This window comes from Poromitra crassiceps (assembly GCF_964638095.1).
Source record: "Poromitra crassiceps genome assembly, chromosome: 2".
Taxonomy (NCBI): Eukaryota; Metazoa; Chordata; class Actinopteri; order Beryciformes; family Melamphaidae; genus Poromitra; species Poromitra crassiceps.
The window spans coordinates 46,305,417-46,325,153 of NC_139624.1; the positions used below are offsets into that span (position 1 = coordinate 46,305,417).

At 49.9% G+C, this 19,737-nt stretch overlaps 1 protein-coding gene across 4 annotated transcripts in view; it reads right to left on the bottom strand.

Annotated features, from left to right (window-relative positions):
• The window catches only part of sbf1 (SET binding factor 1), a 240,088-nt gene that overhangs the window by 83,315 nt on the left and 137,036 nt on the right, over positions 1-19,737 (bottom strand). For all 4 annotated transcript variants that reach the window (XR_014553738.1, XM_083660189.1, XM_083660188.1 and 1 more), the window contains exons 19-24: positions 19,031-19,296; positions 18,245-18,417; positions 16,136-16,209; positions 12,129-12,321; positions 11,437-11,564; positions 8,302-8,477 (exon numbers count right to left, since the gene is read on the bottom strand). Coding sequence is in view for 3 of the 4 variants with exons in the window: in XM_083660189.1 (XP_083516315.1) it covers positions 8,302-8,477; positions 11,437-11,564; positions 12,129-12,321; positions 16,136-16,209; positions 18,245-18,417; positions 19,031-19,296 (1,010 nt within the window). In the remaining variant the exon portion in view is untranslated. The remainder of the gene's footprint in view (positions 1-8,301; positions 8,478-11,436; positions 11,565-12,128; positions 12,322-16,135; positions 16,210-18,244; positions 18,418-19,030; positions 19,297-19,737) is intronic.

The window sequence follows — 19,737 nt, forward strand, 5'->3', positions numbered from 1 at the left end:
AAGGGTAACTTAACTTAATTTAACTCACTGATGACATCATCAGTGAGTGCTTGAGTGACATCACCAATTCTTAAGTACTATATCATCAGTGATTTCTGATTCATTTGAGTGTGTCCTGTACGGCTGTTGAAACAAATTTTGATTTTCTAATATTATTAGATTTGCATAAATATTAATAAAAATCGATTATTATGTTTATTATTATTATATATATATATTTATTTTTATTACATACAGTGAATCTCGTCTGTCTCGCTTTGGCCAACCAGGATGTGAAAACAAATCCTTTTGTCACGTGATGAATATTCAAGTTTTCTGCAGTGCATTAACAATGCTTCTCTCACCTCTCACGTGGTGGTACGCATTCGCCTCAACTCGGGAGTTCTCGGCTTAAGGCGGATATGTTATTGTTTAGTTGAGCATAGTTGAGCAGTGCCAGCCATGTCGCTGGAAGCTTGCTGACGTCGAGTCGACGGTGGGTCTGACTACGTGAGACTAAATGTGGAGCATACCTTCCCAAACTCTCCTAATTTCCACAGTCTTTTGTCCCTTGAGCTGCCCTCAGCCTCTGATGGAATAAAATCGATCTCCTTGATCAGCCCGGCTGCTCTCCTCCGCTGCACGTACAGCCCACTCCGGTATTGAGCGTTGCGCAGGCATACTGTATAAGGAAATATCCAATCCCCTCGCTGATGGTCTCATTTGCCAGTATTTCATAACGAGTTTAAACATAGGGTACTACACACGGAACGAAGTAGGGATTTAATTGTAACTTTACTTACAAACATTATGTCCTGTTCTTTTTGATAGCCTGCAATTATCATGGGATCGCATAGCAGCACTAAAGTCACATCCTCTTCTGCATTCAGCATACAAACCAAGGGATTTCATCCAACATTCATTTTTCCCATAAATTTAGTAAAATGCTTATAAAAATTGTTTTACTTGGTCAAGCCAAGCGATTCAACTATGTTTAGAATATAAAAAAAAGAATATAATTTTTTTTTAAATAAAAATCGAATATTAAAATAATAAAGCCAATGAAAATCGAATTGGATTATAGAGGAAGACTGACAGCCCTAGTGTCCTGGAGGCTTTGGAGACAACTATGTTCCAGACCGTTTAACTCTCAGGGGTCCACTAGTGATTTAATGACTTTCAAGCAAGATTTGGACTGTTATGGAGAAAGATTGAGAAGAGGGTTGTGGAAGGATAAGACATCCTGATAAACTGCTTATTGGTGACACATTGGTGATTTTCTTTCTGTGTTTGATAAATGTATTTTATCACTGTGTTTTTATCACTTTGCTTCGATGCTGCAGCACCCTGTAAACTACAAATATGACAAAAACTAAAGTCAGGCACTTAGATTATGTTTTTATGCACAACCAAAAATGATGGTCATAGGAGCCGGACAAAAACAGCAATCCAAACATCAAAAAAGGAAGGTCCCCTCACTATTTTTATGTATCACATACTTTTTTTGAGAGCATAAAAATAGTGAGTGTACGTTCCTTTTTTGATGCAAAAACTAAGGGGTTGTCCTACAACCCAGGTTTTATGAGTGAAGCGAGGCTCCCACCTATTGCCATCTCTGCGTGGTACACGCTATCGAATGCTCTTACCTTTTATTACTTTAAAAGTGTCCTTTCCAACCATCCATTAGACCGTTGACAGGATGCAGACTGGACCCTTGGAAAATCCGGGGCGATCCTGACGGTCTCATGGTCTCCCATCCAATAGCAGGAGTAGAGGCGGGCACAAGCCCTCACGCCTGGAATTGGACCGGGAAAACACCACTCACCCGGCATTCGGCCAGAACCAGACAGACTGGCAGCAAGGCACCTGAGGTGGGAGCCTCGCTTCACTCATAAAACCTGGGTTGTAGGACAACCCCTTAGTTTTATTTCGTTGAAGCTCGGCTCCCACCTATTGCCACCTTACAACCGACCTTGCTGCAAAGGAGCACCTAAGTGCCCGACCTTGCGACTCTCGATCGAAAAATGGGCCGTCACGGCTTATAGCGCATGGGAACCCGATAAGGATTGGGGAGCAGTCAGCGAGGCAACTGGTCCGCGGAGGCAGACAGAACCGCATGAGCGAATGTCGCGCCTCCCACATCCAGACTATAAAACCTCACAAAGGTATGGTGAGTCGACCATGACGCAGCTGCGCACATATCTTCCACCGTCACACCGCGCAACAGCGCCCAGGAAGAAGCCACGCCCCGAGTAGAGTGGGCCTTAATTCCTTCCGGTGGAACCTTCCCAGCGGCAGAATAGGCCAAGTTAATGGCCTCCACTATCCAGTGCGATAGACGCTGTTTGGACAACGGCTTGCCCAGAGCCTTAGCCCCATGGCACACCAGAAGCTGGTTAGACGTACGCAAAGTACGCGTCTTGGCCACATAGGCACGGAGCGCCTGCACGGGGCAGAGCGACCTAAGTCTCCTCTCTTCCGCCGAAGAAGAGGCAGAAGGCTCAAACGCGACCAGGTCTATGGTCATGGACCTGAAGCCAGCCCCAATACACTTAGGCTGATAAGCAGGGTTCGGGCGGAGCGTGGCCCTGCGCCCATCGTTAGAGAACACCATGCACGATTGTTGCACTGACAGGGCAATCAAGTCTCCCACTCTCTTGCCGGAAGACAAAGCGAGAAGCAATGCCGTCTTCAGCGAGAGGTGTTTCAGGTCGGCAGCGTCGAGTGGTTCAAACGGAGGCCTCGAGAGGCCATCCAAGACCGTGACCAAGTCCCACTTGGGAAAGATGTTCCTTGTCTGGGGGCGAAGCTTGCGCACACCCGTCATGAAACGAGAGACCAAAGACAGGCCTCCCACTGTCTTGCCCTCGATGTCCATGTGGCAGGCCGAGATGGCGGCCACATAAACCTTAAGGGACTGCGGCGACTGGCCCGCTTCGTACAGACCCTGGAGGAAGCAGAGAATGGGCCGAACGTCGCAGGTCACCGGGTCCAGGTTCCTTTCTGCGCACCAGCGTGAGAAGGACCGCCACTTGTAGGTGTACTGAGTGCGAGTCGAGGTGGCTCTAGCACTCTGTATGGTTTGCACGACGTTCGCAGGCAGGCCCTGGGCTAGCAACCGTTCCCGTTCAGGGACCAAGCGGCCAGCTTCCACTTGTGTGGGGATGGGTGGAGTATCTCTCCGCCCGCCTGCGACAGCAGGTCCTTCCGACGCGGCAGCAGCCACGGAGGACCTCTCGTCAGAGTGATCAGATCCGCAAACCAGACCTGCGACGGCCAGTGCGGGGCTACCAGAATGAGCTGTAGCCCTTGCTGTCTCACCCTGGCCAGCACCTGGGGAATCAGTGCGATTGGGGGGAACGCATAGAGGGCCGCCCTCGGCCAGACGTGCGCCAGCGCGTCGTGGCCCAACGGTGGATCGTCCGCGAGGATGGAAAACCACTGGGGGCAATGGTGTGCGAGCCGCGAGGCGAAGAGATCGACGCTGGCTTGCCCGAACCTGGCCCAGATCTGCTCCACCACCTGTGGGTGGAGAACCCATTCTGAATTGCGCGGGTTGCCCCGCGATAGCAGGTCCGCTCCCAGGTTGAGGTGGCCCCGAATGTGTGCCGCCGACAGGGACAGCAGGTGGAGACGGGCCCACTCGTGGATGACCGTAGCCAGCTGGTTCAGAGCCAGCGACCGGACACCGCCCTGGCGGTTGATGTACGCCACTGTCGCGGTGTTGTCCGACCGTATCAGTACATGGTGGCCCATGATCTGATGTTGGAAGTGCCAAAGAGCGAGGCGAACTGCCTCCAGCTCTAGTATGTTTATGTGGCGAAGCTGTTGGGCTTGCCATCGCCCGTTTGCAGCCTGGCCTTCGAAGACCGCGCCCCAGCCCCAAAGGGAGGCGTCGGTCCGAATCACTCGCCTGAGTGGGACCGGACCCAGTCTGGCGCCCTCTGAGAGCCAACAGCGGTCCGTCCACACTTCCAAGGCTTGGCGAGCGCGGTCCGACAGCGTAAGGACGCGGGACCGATGTATCGCTGGGTCCAAGCGATGACCGAGGAACCACCTTTGGAAGGGGCGCATGTGCAGCAGCCCCAGAGGAATTGCCGCGGTCGCCGCGGCCATAAGGCCCAGTAGCACGGAGCACTGGTGAACGGAGATCGTGCGTGCGTGACGCCGAGTCTCCGCTGTCCTCCGAAGGTTGTCCAGCCTCTCCGGAGAGAGGCGGGCGCGCATTGAAAGGGAGTCTAGCTCCAGACCCAGGAAGGTTGTGACCTGTTGAGGCACAAGGGCGCTCTTGCGCCAGTTTATAAGGAACCCCAAGGCCTGGAGGTGGGAAGTCAGCACCTCGGTGTGTGCGGACACCATCTCGCTCGAGCTCGCCGCTATCAGGGCGTCGTCGAGGTAGACGTAAACGCGGATCCCCATCTCTCGGAGGGGAGCCAGCGCTGTGTTGACGCAGACTGTGAAAGTCCTGGGACTTAGAGACAGGCCGAAGGGGAGTATGCAGTACTCGTAGGAGACTCCCTGAAAGGAGAACCGGAGGTACCTCCTGTGCCTTTCCACGATGGAAACGTGGAAGAAGGCGTCCTTTAGGTCGACTGACGTGAAGAAGTCCCCGGGTCTGATCGCTCTGAACAGTGTGGGGAGCGTCAACATGCGGAAGGGAAGCTTCCTGAGCAGGGGGTTTAGCCGCCTGAGGTCGAGGATGGGCCGTAAGGACCCGTCCTTCTTGGGCACCAGGAAGTACCTGTGGTAGAACCCGGACTGCCTGTCCTTGTCCGGCACGGGCCGTATCGCGCCCTTTGCCAGAAGCGAGGAGACTTCCTCGCCGAGGACAGCCATGGAGTCCGCATCCGCCAGGTCTGAGACAGGGATGCCCGTGAAAGCCGGCGGGGGGGGCCGCGAACTGCAGCGCGTAGCCCTTCTCCAGCGTTCGCAGCACCCACGGTGTGGGTCTGCACAGCCTCTTCCACAGGGGGAGGCTGTTTGCCAGGGCAGGTCTGGTGCCCTGTGTCGGGGTTACCCTTGGCACATGATCCTGAGGCGCCACGGCACACGGCCCCAGCAGGACGTCCCCAGGGGGGGTGCGTCCCGGAGGCCGTGGCAGCATGGCGTGCAGCCCCGGCAGGACCAGCCCATAGGAGCTGCGTCCCGGAGGCCGCGGCGAGTCGTCGCCCGTGGTGTGCGGCCCCAGCAGGACCAGCCCGGGGGGGCTGCATCCCGGAGGCCGCAGGAGGTCGTTGCCCGGCTGGTGCGACGACAGCTGTGGGGGGGGAATAGCAGGGGGGCCTGCAGATGGTGAGGTGCCCTCCGAGCACCTCGCAGCTTTCGCTGGCAAGGGACACGTACTGAGCAAGGCTCTCTTCGGCGCTCGACAACACTGTGGGACGCCAGGTCCTGGCAGCGTGGAGGCTGCCCCTCCCCCCCCCGGGGGACCGCTAGGTACGCGCCGGGCCTCGGGGCCCGGTCGCGGTGGCCGACTTGTCAGGGTTACGGCGGGAGCCCCTGCTGCGGCGGGCACGGCTTCCTCGACCCGCGCCAGTCCAGGCTGGCTGGGGAGGTGTTGGCCCCGCGTTCCTTGGGGCATTCGAGCTGTTCCTGTCTGCGTTGGCTGGGGGACCGGACCACCCCTGGGGTTGCCTGTCCCGTGGACGGCGTGCAGGGCTGCCGCGGGTCGTCGTCGAACGACCTCGGGCAGGGGGTGGCCTCGCTGTGTGATGGGTCGCCCCGGTCTTGCGCGGCAGGACTCTGCCGACCGCCTCCGTGTCCTCACGCCGCCTCTGGGCCCTGCTGGCGAGGTCCGCCATTGAACCGAAGAGCCCGGTAGGGCAAACGGGCGCGTTGAGGAGGTCCGTCCTCTCATGGCCACGCAGGCTGGTGAGCTGCAGCCAGAGGTGACGCAAGGCGGCCACCGAAGATCCCATGACCCTCCCTGAGTCCTCCGACACACACTCCAGCATCTTGAAGACGTAGTCGGAGACCCGGCGTAGCTCAGTGAACATTTCAGGCTCGGGGGCTGCTTGGACCTGGTCTACCAGGAAGCAATGATACTTAAGCAGGAAGGCCATGGTGTTGGCCATGGAGGCCGCCTGGCCTGCCGCCAGATAGGACTTTTCCAGGAGCGAAGCAGTCTCCCTGCAGGCTGGGGAGGGGAGCAAGGGCTTCCCTTCCTTCTTCTGGCCTGGGAGCAGGTGGTCCGCCACCGCCTTCTCCAGTGGGGGGGGATGTTCATAGCCTGATTGGGCCCCTTCCACGACGCTAGACCAGCACTTAAAGCGTCGGATGGGGGCCTCAGAGGAGTAGGGTTTGGTCCAGGATCGCTGAACCCTACGCTGCACGTCGGGGCAGAAGGGCAGGCTGCCCCGTAGCGGCGTCTCAACGGCGCGGAAGTGGGAGGCGGTGAACATGTCCTTCTCGACGGTAGGGGGCGTAGGCCAGTCCCAGTCGAGGGCGGAAACAGCCCTGGCCACGACCTCCCTGAACTCCCTCTGGTAGATCTCAGAGGAGATGTCGTCAGGAGGGGGGAGCCCCCCGGGGTGAGCCCTTTCTGGGTTACCCGGGCCGGCCAGCAGGGAGGCCTCATCATCCCGTTTTGGGTGGATCTCGAGGAAGTCATCCCAGGGTCCCCCGCCTCCGGCCATCTTGGCGGAAAGGCGAGCCCATTCCGAGACACGGGAGTTAGCCGCACCTTCACCCGACCTGGGGGAGGGGGGCAGGGAACAGCGGGAACCATGTGGGGAACGCAGGTGGGGACCGCGCTGGGAACCCGTCTTGTGCTGTGAACCCGCTGGGAAACTGTGCCGGGTATACTGCTCGCACTGCCGTGATCCCGGCGGGAAGTCACGCTGGGAACCTACCTGGCAGCTGTGCTGTGAACCCGACCGAGAACCGCGTTGGGAAATTCGCGCGTCATGCCGCGGGCGCTTCGGCGGGGAGCACTGTTGGGAACCTACCTTTTTTCTTTGGTAGCTGTGCTGCGAACCCGACCGGGAACCCCGCGCATCTTGCCGTGGGCGCTTCAGCGGGCAGCGCTGCTGGGAACCCTCCTTGTGGCCATGCTGTGAACCCCAACGAGACCCACGTGGGGAGCTCACCTGGGAGCACTGCTGGGAACCCTCCTTGTGGCCGTGCTGTGAACCCAAACGAGAAGCACGTGGGGAGCTCTCCTGGGAGCTGTGCTGGGAGCCCTCCCGAGAGTTGTCAACGTGCTGCTGTCCGAGAGGCAGCGGGGTGTCGGAGGTAGCAGGCCCAGAGGTAGTCTGACTCTGGCTGGGCTCAGCTGCAGCAGCAACGCCGCCAGCGTGGCCTCTGAAGAAGTCTGCCCTGTATTTTTGAGTGCTACGAGGCATCTCAGTACAGGCGAGGCAAAACTCCGGATCTCCGAGGCAGCTATCTGCGTGGGCCTGTCCCAGGCATTCAACACACAGCGTGTGCGAGTCCTTGGCTGATAGCCACGCGCCACACTTGTCCGCACAGCGCTTCGCCTTGTTAACACTAGCCATCCTGTTAGAACACGCGGTAGTGACAGGCGAACAACGTTAACGTTAATGTATCCTCTTCTTTATCGTTTTATCCTTGTGGGTAACACTGAAGCAAGCGAGTTAACACAAACCACTGAACGTGGCAGACCGAGCGCGCGTAGGCGGCAGGCTATTTTAGCGGGTCTTAACTCTAGCAAGCCAGTCGGCCGTGGTGCCGACTAATACCTGTAACCCAACACAAGAACGAGACTAAGCTACGAAACACGTGACGCCAGTAGCGGAGAGTTATCTCTACGTGAGGTTAGCTTAGACAGAGCAATTCAATTAGCAAGCATACAACGACACTCGGACCGGCTTGTTCTTAAAAGCCGCCGACACGTGAAAAAAACACTTAGCTTTGTCGCTCGCCTCCAACTTTCACCGCCCAGGCGAAGGTAACCTTCCAGACCGGAAAATCAACGACCGAGGTTCCCGTCCGCTACGCCGATGTACGGGGAGCAGTTGAAGTGAAAGTGGTCGGGCAAGCTAACGCTAATCTGGAGCAATAATTCACACGTCTGTCCTTGGCCGAATGCAGGTAAGAGTGGTGTTTTCCCGGTCCAATTCCAGGCGTGAGGGCTTGTGCCCGCCTCTACTCCTGCTATTGGATGGGAGACCATGAGACCGTCAGGATCGCCCCGGATTTTCCAAGGGTCCAGTCTGCATCCTGTCAACGGTCTAATGGATGGTTGGAAAGGACACTTTTAAAGTAATAAAAGGTAAGAGCATTCGATAGCGTGTACCACGCAGAGATGGCAATAGGTGGGAGCCGAGCTTCAACGAAATAAAACTAGTGAAAACTCCTTACTTGAGTGACTGGTTCTTGTCCTTGGTCTTGTGTTCCACCACCATCTTGCCACTCTGGCCCACGGTGAAGGCGAAGGTTCCCTGGACGTGCTGAGGGTAGCGCAGCTTGTGCATGTGCTTCCTGAACACCTCGGCCAGGTCCGACGCCACCTCCTCGTCAAACGCAATCTTCATCAGCTGCAGACAGACAAACAGAGTCATCAGCAGGGGGTCATCAGCAGGGGTCACCAAATTTGAAAACCAAAATAAATACCGTAGTTCTTCTAATACCCGCCGGGACTCTATCTGCCGCCGAGTCTCCTTTAACCGCCGGGGGTCTGATCCGATTTAGCATAATAAATGCCGGTCTCGAGTAAACGCCGGGGCGTTGATTCAATTTTTTTCCCATTACGCTATGTTTTTGTGTTGACTGCAATGAATGTGTTGACTGAATTAAAAAAATAAAGGAATTGTCCGCACACTGATTAGCAGCTCCCGTTTTTATTTGCGCTCAAGGTTGGCAAGCTTTCGACCCTATTGGGTCTTCCTTTTTTTCTTTTCTTTTCTGCCTGATGAAGACCCAATAGGGTCGAAAGCTTGCCAACCTTGAGCGCAAATAAAAACGGGAGCTGCTAATCAGTGTGCGGACAATTCCTTTATTTTTTGATTTCACCTATTTGTCCTGCACCTGATGCCCAATGTGGTTTTGGATGTGCGCACAGTTTTCCTACTTTAATTGACTGAATTCAGTCACTTACGGTAATGACGTGTGTTTTGGCAGAAGTCAGGCATCTACCCCATCAGACAATGTTTCAAGTATGCATCCCGCTTTGTTTGATGCTACAGATTGTACAGCGGGAGTACGGAAATAGTCAACATGTTATACTGGAGACGCTGTCTGGACACTTGAGCAAGTCCACAAGTTACGTTAACGTTAGTGTTGCCGCAACACTGTTGCATTTCTGTCATCGTAACAGCGATCATAAATGTAGTATGGATTACCGTATACCCATTATACCAGACATGTATTGGAAACATTGCGTCTACGTATTTTTTTAAGTCTGCTTGTTTGTCTGAGAGTGCTGCTTGGTTGCTTGGTAGCTAAGCGTTAGCTGGTGCCCGTTCAGTCAGTCAGTCAGTCAGCCGCTTCTTTTCACCTGACAGAGGAAGCTTCACCGGTAGGACATAGCACGTGGGAGGTTCACGCTATTCCAACCAGTTCCCCTCCCTCTGAACAGGCGCCCTTAACGACCAGAGGAGGAACCACACTAGCAACAGGGATATTGCATGTTTTTGTGAAGGGGGTTCCTATATGAAGGAAACCCCCGGGAGGCACGGGGAGAACATGCAAACTCCACACAGAAAGGCCCTTTTGCCGACCCCACCCGGGCGGTGGGCACTCGAGGACATGCGGACGGGCACGCATTCCTTCAGCGTTCACCTCGTCCCCAGGTGGGAATCGAACCCACGACCTTCGAGCTGTGAGGCGATAGTGCTTACCACTGCACCACCGTACCTCCCTCAGGTACCAAATGCTTAACCTGACACTGCCAGACAAGGACCACCCCCGTCTGGCAGAGTCAGAGATTACTAAATGCAGGGCTCGACATTAACGGGTGCCCGGTTGCCCCGGGCAACCAAAAAAAAAATAGGGCAACCATTTCTTGGCCTTTGGTTGCCCCAGGGGCAACCACGATTTAACATGCAAAAAAATATGTACAGCAAATGAATATGTTTTAATACTTGTTGTGAGTGACATATATGTGACATTTCATTTAGAGATGCTCCGCAATCGATTTGGCCTCTATCGGCTTTGATCACGTTCTCAAAATAGCTGATCAAAGCAGGCCGATCAGATGCATTCCAGACAATTAACTGTGCTCACCTAAAATGACTAAACTCCTCTCTGTCTCTCGGAGAGACAGACTTCACTTTGAACGAAGCAGGTGTGTGTATGAGGGAGCCGGGAGGGAGGGAGAGACAGAGTGAAGGAGGGAGGGAGAGGGAGGGAGAGACAGAGTGAAGGAGGGAGGGAGAGGGAGGGAGAGACAGAAGACTACGTAGCCGGTTTCACAGACTTCACTCTTTCTCCCTCCCTCCCGGCTCCCGACACACACACCTGCTCAGTCTCTCTCTCTCTCTCTCTCTTTGTGCCATGGATCTTGAAGTTGCAGTGTGCATGAGGGCTGAGGCCCAGCTCATTCTGAAATTCCCGAAATAATAACTGTCCAAGAAGAGTCCGAGTTGTAAACTCCACGGACTGTGCAGCAGGCAGCTGCGTCAATGAGCAAGAGAGAGATAGAGAGAGAGAGAGAGAGAGAGAGAGAAAGAGCGTGCGCTTGTGGATAATTACTAAGTCAACACAGCTGGAGATGCTGTCCGGCTTCTACGACTCCCCAGGGTCCTAAAAGCATCCCTGTTACATAGGTTGTGTCCTCTGTCTGAATGGTTGCTCCTTCAATTCAGATTAATATTGAAATGGTCTTTAGAGTGTAATAAAAAAAAAATAATAATAAAATAATAATAATAATGCTACATGATAAAAAGAAGGCTTCAATCGACGCGGTGATCGGTTATATCGGTGATCGGCAGATACTGATTCCAGCTACTTCATTATCAATAACGCTTTTAATTAATAAATTAAGCACAATATGAACAATAACTGTTAAAAAAAAATATGAAAATGAAAGTTCACAAATATTAGTTAAACAAATCCTTTCAGTGCAAATGCATTATAAAAACAAAAAATAAGATTTGTTTAGAAAACGAAATTACACAAATGTATTATTATTATTATTATCATTATTACTACTACTACACCCGGTGCGCGCACTGAATAGGCCTATTATACTATATACTATAGACTATTATACTTAGCTTTCTGTCACATCGTCATTATTAAGCCGGCTTATGACTGCATAGTATCTTAATTACTCAAAATATAAGGCGACTAAAATTGGGCAACCATATTTTTATTCGGGCAACCAAAAGCTCTTGCCAGGTTGCCCCTCCGGCAACCACTTTTAAAAGTTAACGTCGAGCCCTGAAATGCTTTTGTCAATAGTCAAAACTGCTGGTGAATTTTGGGATATACAAGCCGCTGTGGAATGTGAACTGAACTGGTCAAGAGAGAGGAAGGAGGAGAAGTGAGGAAAACCTGGAAGGTGCAGGACCGCAGCTGAAGGCCCTCCTGGACGAACTGGTCCAAGGATAAAGTGACGGAGATCCTCTTCTCCTTGGTCAGGGAGGCGATGGGGAACGAGCGAGTCACCACCTGCTCACCCACTGCAACAAGAGATACAGAGAGTGAGTGTGAGTGCAGTGTTTCCATACCTTCTTAAACATCAAAATCAATGGCTTTTCAAGGACTTTCAAAGGCCAATTGCTTCAAATTCAAGGACCCAACACTACATAGTTTGAGAGAGATACGGATAATTACTGTTACAACACAATTTGTACATTTTCCAGGCATAGCTGAATCTTTCTCTCTTGCTTGCCGCTGTTTACCCGACATCATTATACTTCAGTCACTCATGCACCACGTGACTGCCGCACTTACTGGAGACAGGTGGCACATGACAAGGACGCACAGACAGCAGGAGATGCACATGCAGACAGCAGAACATACTGTAGCCTACTAATGTTAAGTTAAAAAAAAATAGAAAAAAATGAAATTTCTATTCTTGCACAAAGTACTGTATATAAAATCAATGACTTTCACTGACGCATTCTGTATTGTCTATTTTCAAAAACTTTCAAGGCCTTGATTTGTTTTCTCAAATTCACAAACTTTCAAGGATTTCAAGGACCCGTGGGAACCCTGTGAGCGTGTGTGCCATCCTCTCTTACCCAGCGGGTCAGTGGGCGTGCCCTTGAAGATGAGGCGGTAGTTAGTGAGGAAGATGGCTCCCTCGGCGGGGAGCAGCGGCGGGCCGCCCATCGCCCCCGTGGCTTCCTCCCGGCCATCGGAGATCAGGTGCACCCGCATGGCATCCATCACCAGCTCCTCTCCGGGGAGCAGGGTCGGCCTCAGCAGCTTGGGCTGGTAGGGGGGAGAGAGAGAGTGGGGGGGGGGGGGGGGGTAGAGAGAGGGAGGGAGGGAGAGAGAATATTAATGGAGTTGGGGAGAGAAAGCAGCAGTGATTGGGACAGCTGGGCAGGAGAAGAGGAGACGGACTGTTAGTCAGGGTTCCCACTGTTCCCTGATGTGAAATGTCACCACTTCTCCATGTTGGAGGGCTTACATGACCCGAAAAACATTATCCCTTCCTCGTTTGCTTTTGTTGTTGAAACTGAAATACAAGTATACAAGGGGCGGCTGTGGCTCAGGAGGTAGAGCAGGTCATCCACTAATCAGAAGGTCGGTGGTTCGATCCCCGGCTCCTCCAGTCCACATGTCGAAGTGTCCTTGGGCAAGACACTGAACCCCAAATTGCTCCCGATGGCTGTGCCAGCACCCTGCGTGGCAGCTGGTCGCCTTCAGTGTGTGAATGGGTGAATGTAGGCACATTGTAAAGCGCTTTGGATAAAAGCGCTATATAAATGCAGTCCATTTACCAGTCCATTTACAAGTAAATAAAAAAACTACAAGATACAACGTGTCTCAATGTTTCTTTTCATTTACATATATTGAGGCAAAAACAAGTAGTTACAAATAAGCACAATCAAATATAAATAAGTATGTGGCTAGCAAGTGTAACCCTTGTTCAAGGAACTGGATACTATTAGCTTGTACCTAACTAGCAATTAGTGCACATGCTAATTTAACATTAGAAATGCGATAGCAAGCTAACGCGAGGACGCGATTAGAATTGCTAATGTTTTTATAGTTATTACAAGTCAAATAAGAAACTATAGTTTCCTCAGGTAAGTATTAAAGCTGTTCAAATTGAAAAATGTTAACATTGCCTGAGGAAGACCTACGTGGTTGAAACGCGTTTGCCCGTATAACTTTGAAGATATATTCTGATTTGTAACTGCCTGTACACAGATATATTACTTCGCATTAAATATTGCTATATATAAATACTCCTAGTAGCTCCCCCGTTTTTTCAATTTGAATACTTTTGCCTTTTGAGCTGCTTGGGTCCACACTTTCATTGATTTCCTAAGTATTAAAGCTGAAAATCACACAAAAATAAGTATCTAAACAAAAAAAATATTACTTAGACATAATGTTGTTTACGGATTAAGTTAAGCTAAACAAGACTGAACAAAATGGGGGGGGAAGCAACAGTTGGAATTTTTACCATGGAAACTAGGGCTGCTGCGATTTGCGATCAAATCGGAACACAGATCATCTAACCTGCATGATATTCCAGTGTGTCTGGATACAGATCCTCTAAACTGCATGATATTCCAGTGTGTCTGGATACAGATCCTCTAAACTGCATGATATTCCAGTGGGAACCCTGCTTAGTGATTTGTGGCCAGCAGAGAAGTAGAGCTGCACAGTTATGGCTAAGATGATGCCGATAATGTTGCTAGATACTGTGATCACAATATTAATGACCATTATTCATCTCAATTTGAGGAACAAAATTGTGCTGCTGCACTTCTGGCATCTTCTTCACCATCACCAACTTCAACTGATCCAAACAAAATGCTAAGTATATGCTTACACATGGTTCATTGTGCAGCTCTACAGGCAGCTACTGATCACATCACTGTAAGACCAAACAAGCAACAATCTTCCAAAATTTAACACACACATCAACCATCAGGAATTCATGCCTTCACAACCATGCTGAAGGTCCGGACTGGATGACCTGCACTGTCCGATCAGGAGGTTGAGACAAAACATTACAGAGTCTTATGTGTCAAAGAGGTTTTCTGTTCTTGTTACGTGACGTGACACACTATAAACAGTTATTTTGGTGCTTTCGTCATTCGGGCTAGATCGGTGGGATCTTGGCAAAGACGATCATGCAAATGAGAAAAATAATAATGTAATAATAAGAAGAAGAAGAAGAAATATGCAGAAAGGAAATTAGAACAATATCCAATTGGATGTGTTTATGTAGGGGGGTGTTTTGGGAGTTTTGGGCGGAATTTGGGTCCATTCCCTGAGGAACAGTCGTTTACAGCAATCTCTAAGTAAACAGAGGCATCCATAGACCAATTTGGAGTGGGCGTCACAGGTTATGTCACTGCAGGTGAGTGGGCGTCACAGGTTATGTCACTGCAGGTGCGCACGCAGAGTAGTAACAGAAAATCTGAGGAAACAACTGAAACTGAAACTAGAGAGATCGCCGGAATAAGGGAAAAAGACGGCTTGTGCCGTATGATGATGGGGTTGGCCACTAGGAATATGACGATGTCCGGCACTGCAACTTTGGCGATGTAGTTGGATCCTAGACCCATCCTGACAGTGAGTACGGGTCAGGAAACCTCACGCCATTGAAAGAGTTAGCTTATTTTTGTTAGATAACCTGTCTGTTGCTGGCAAAGCTTTAAAATATGTGGAGAAGGCATCCGGATCTTCCAAATTTCTAGGACAGCTGAACCACTAGCCGATCATTTTCTGCAACCAGTTCGGCTCCGCCCACAAAATACATGAACACTGTTTGCAAACATATATAAGAGGTCTATAGGTCAGCTGGTGAACTTTTCTAAACATGAACAATATGAAATGTGAACCTCACACTGCCAGACAGACCCTCTGCCTCTGGCACTTCCTCAAGAGCTTCCTGAGGAACTCAACTTCTGATAGGAAATTAATACAGGTTTGGCAACCTGTTTCATAATCTGTTACACAACACACTAATGCCACATGCATCCAGATTCCAGCTACATGTATGACTGCAGCAGAATAGTCGTCTAGCTGCTGTTTAGCCCGACATCGCCAGACCAATTCGCAAATGCGAATGAGTCTGGAAGCTCCCAGTTCAATTTCTATTTCCAGCGGGCGTTACCAAGGGGCGCAGTCCAAAATGCCTCAACCAATCAGAGCAACGAAACGTGTGACGCACCGCAGAGCGACTGAAACATGTGAACAGACTAACGTTACTGATCAGCTGTTTGCCAACCTCCATGAGATCAGCTGTTAGAGTGAGCTGGTCATTATCGTGAAATAAACCCTGACAGAGTGATGCAGGACGCCAACGTGAAGCAACCTTTAAATTTACTGGACTTCTTTCTGTGGATCGATATGACTGGACGTGGTTCTCCAGAACAGCAATCATAGAAACAGTCTACAAGCAGCAGATTGCTATACAAAATAACAGATGTAGAATGCCGTGATTGACCAATCAGATGACATGAGTACTAAACAAAGCCGTGTAATAAAGGGACTGTGATTGACTCGGCGGTTCCCAGGCGGGGTGGAAATGTGTCTGAATGGGGGGGGGGGTCTCAGATCTAACAACAACTACAAATAAAATGACACAAAACGCTGAAAGAGCATGCTGTGAGTAGCGACTAGGAGAATTTGGAGAGCAACCTATTAGGCAGCAACTTATTACTGAACTACATGATTTTGGGGGTGGGAACAGGAACATGCTCCAATCAAAAGTCTTCACTAAAATGACAAAAAATGTGAGGTCACGCTTAGCTTAGCCACCGTCCCTCTCCAACAGCGAGCAGCACACTCCAAACTAACAGCACCCTTCAGACTGAAGGCACTCTGCTCTGTCAGGCCTCAGGAAAGAGAGAGGGGGAGAAAGAGCACTACATCACCCAGCATGCACTGCTCTGGCGTGCTGTGAGTCACACGGTTCTGTCCCAGAGGGACAGACGTACCTGCCGTGACACTGTGAGCCTGAGCGGTAGGGATTGGTGGAGAGGGGGTTGGGCGGGGCTGGCTGGGGTTCTGCATGGCCTTTGTCCAGCGGAACGTAAAAATAGGAATTGGTTACCTTTTGGATCGGCGGCAGTCGCTTACTCTCCCTGTGCACTGCGTCCAGTGTCTCAATGTGCATCTGGACGATATCTGGAGGGAAGCGGCCACCACAGAAGGATTAGTACAAAGTATGGAGGCTGAAAGTGGATCAGAGGAATGCACACAAGATAAAAAGCTGCATTTGTTTAAAATTGTTGTCATGGGAAATCTACATTGAAAATAAGTTGTATCCACACAAAGGAATTTTGGCATTGAAAGATAATTTCTTAAAATTCTCAATTAATGCATCTTGTTACTTTTTACACACCCTTTGAATAAAAACAGCTTCTCATCTTTCAGGCAGCTTTCTGGTTCCATAAGCAAACACTTCTTTTTTTAATCAAAAGGAGTACAGAAATAAACAAAATCATAATATTCCCAATATTCCCGATATTTGAGCTGCCCTGGACATATTGATCTAGCTCTGTTCTCGCTTTCTCTCTTTGTATGGGAGAGAATGTCAGGACACACTCTAATGTGAAATATGGCTGATTGGCAAAAGAGGTTTTCCAAATAGTTAGGCTCCGCTGCTACATTTGGCATAGAGATGATCCATCAAGCAGACAGTTTCAGTTATTTCAGTTAACTTTTGTATCCAGTCTGCATTTTATTTCAAGTCTTCCTAAAATACAATGCAGAGGGCAGTAGCAAGTAATGCAAATACATTTTAAAGAGCCCCAGTGTTACCACGGCATGGCATGTACTGAGAGGATTAGAGAAGTGTGGCAGGGGGAACTTGGCATTGACTTGTCTGACATTATATGGGATAGGAGTCTGTCTGTGATACAACTTGGCTCAGTTAATAGTAGACACCAGCTGATCCAATTTAAAGTTACTCACCGTCTTCACTATTCTAAGCAGAAGTTGCACAAGATTTACCCGTCTGTCTCACCACTGTGCGACAGGTGTCAGGTGTCGGAGGGCACTCTGTCTCATGCCTTCTGGTCCTGCCCTTTACTGACGGGATTCTGGGCCAAAATATTTGATTGGTACTCTAAGGCCTACAAAATAACCCTTCAGCCGGAGGCAGAACTCGCCATCTTCGGCTGCTCGGAATCCTCTCTGGACTTCCCTACAGCTGTGCAACAATCTCTGACACAGGGAACAATTGTTGCAGAGAAACTGATTCTGCAGAAATGGAAGTCCCGCACTCCACCCTCTTTTCAGTTGTGGTTGGCGGACATGATTTCTGTTATACGAATGGAGAGACTCAGGTTCTTGAGGACCAACCCACCTGGGAGATTTCAAACTATTTGGGACCCGTTTCTGGCCTACCTTGACGAGGTTAGGCATGACGGGTGATTCGTCCGGCCAGTCTCTCTCCCTTGTGTGGGATCCCACTCATATATATGTATATATATATTTACAAGCACAATATATATATATATATACTGTATATTATATATTGCTAAATTGCTAAATAAAAAAAGAGGCCCAGTGTTTCCCCTACCATTCTACAGGCCTGGCGGGCCCGCCAGGCCAACGACGTCCCCGCAAGGCCAGAAAAGAAAATGTTTTTTTTTGTTTAATTTTTTCCCCCCTGCTGTCCCCAAAATTTCAAAAAACCTTTATGGCATATTATTACAATACAACAAAACTGGTGTTGTCAGTGTTGATGACAGTAATAGAAGATGCCAAATCATTCAAAAATATAAGCATTTTGCTTTTAGGAGCATCGTGCCAGTGTTCCAAAACGTGTCAACGTGTGTCATCGCCTGGGAAATGCACATCCCATAATACAACTGTTCGCATCGCATTCCATAATAGTATGGTGATACTTGGGATGCCATTGCGAACAAAGATGCGAACAGGTTAACTAAAAGTTTAGCGTCGCCAGCGAGGGCCCCCACCGTTGCGGTCGGGGTACGTTTCAAAATCCCTCGAGGTCTGAACATTTTTTATAGTTGTTTCTTGGTGGATCATAACTGAATTTACCGAGTGGATTCTTAATGATTGGGAAAAGTTCTTCATGTAATCTATGAGGTGTGTGTTTGCCAATGAGCAAAACAACGTTAAACAGACAGATTTTGGAGTTGGACATGACATTCTCTCCCATGCAAACAGAGGTCAGTGAATGCCTCCATACCTGGTATCATGGTGTGCAGAGCCTTCAGGTGCTCGTTGGTCACGCCGCTCTCGTTACACACTTTGTCTACAAAGCGGTTGATGAAGCGAACCACGGAGTTGGCCACGTCCGAGCTCTCTGCGTCCTCGAAGCCGCTCTCTGTGTCGTAGCTCTCTGCCATGCTGCCCGCAATACTGCAAGGCAACAAACAGCACAACGTACCTTTATATTCACAACAACTGACAAAAGTTAGCTAGGTTCTAGTGAACAGAAATATTTTCATGCCAGAAACCATTTCCAAAGAACAAGTGTCACTTTTTTTTAAATGGCGTACTTCTGTTCTTAACGAATGTCAGGATTTTCCTCAGGTGAAAATATCCACTGACAATGCCATCAGTGTGACTGGCTGTGGTGAGAGATGAAAGGGATATACAGGGTTCCCACACATTTTAATGGATAAAATTTCACGACTTTTCCATGACTTTTCAAGGATCCATAATAGAATTTCCATGTAATGTGAGGCGGTGACTCTGAATCAATACCAAATTATTACAAATAGAACACAATATAAGAATAGGAAAAATATTTGATAACTGTAACACACAACAAAATTCCATGACTTTTCCAAAACTTTCAAGGATTTTACTAATTCCATGACTTTTCCAGGCCTGGAAAACAATATTTTTAAATTCCATGGTGCCTTTTCCAGGTTTTCAATGACCATGGGAACCCTGGACATAATATGAAAGAGATGTTTTATTAAAATATATAAAGAAAATCAGCCCTATCTCTTGTCTTGACATGTACCTGTTGGTGACGTAGCTGTTGCTGACGCTCTCCACGTCGAGGCCGGAGCTGCGCAGCAGGCGGTTCTTGCTGGTGTCCAGGGGCAACAGCAGGTAGCTCATCCTGTTAGCGTAGTGGATGGCCTGGCTGAACACTGTGCTCTCCTCCTTCTGCACGCGCTCAGTCTGCATGTCCCTGCTGAGCGTGGGCCACAGCCGGCTCTGCTCCGACGCCAGCTCCAGGGCGCTCACCTCCTCCCGGCCGCCGCCCGAGCCCTCCAGCTGCTCCTGGCACCGGGACAAACCAGGTTCATGGTGCTGTAATAAGCCACTCTGGAGGAAGGATTGAGTTAAGACGATTCTCATTCACAAGTAGTCAAATACTGACGCTTTGTGTTGGTGATCCGGTCCAGAACACCAACCCAAAGCGTCAGTATTTGACTACTTGGGAATGAGAACCATGTTTGACTCAATCCTCTTTGTTGAGTTCTTTCTCCTGATTGGATAAAGCAGGACAGGATACCAGAACATTTTCTCTTCTGTTTACCGCAAAGCAGAGGGAGTGGGAGACTCATGTTACTGACCAAACACTCTATATCAGTGATTGCTGTCAGAATATCGAGCTATTTAACACATATTTTTAAAAAATCGCTTACAGCAGCTTTAATTAGGATCTTCTCCCAGGACTGTACTGTGGGGATGCAGATTCATCTGCTGGCTGCAGTGGGT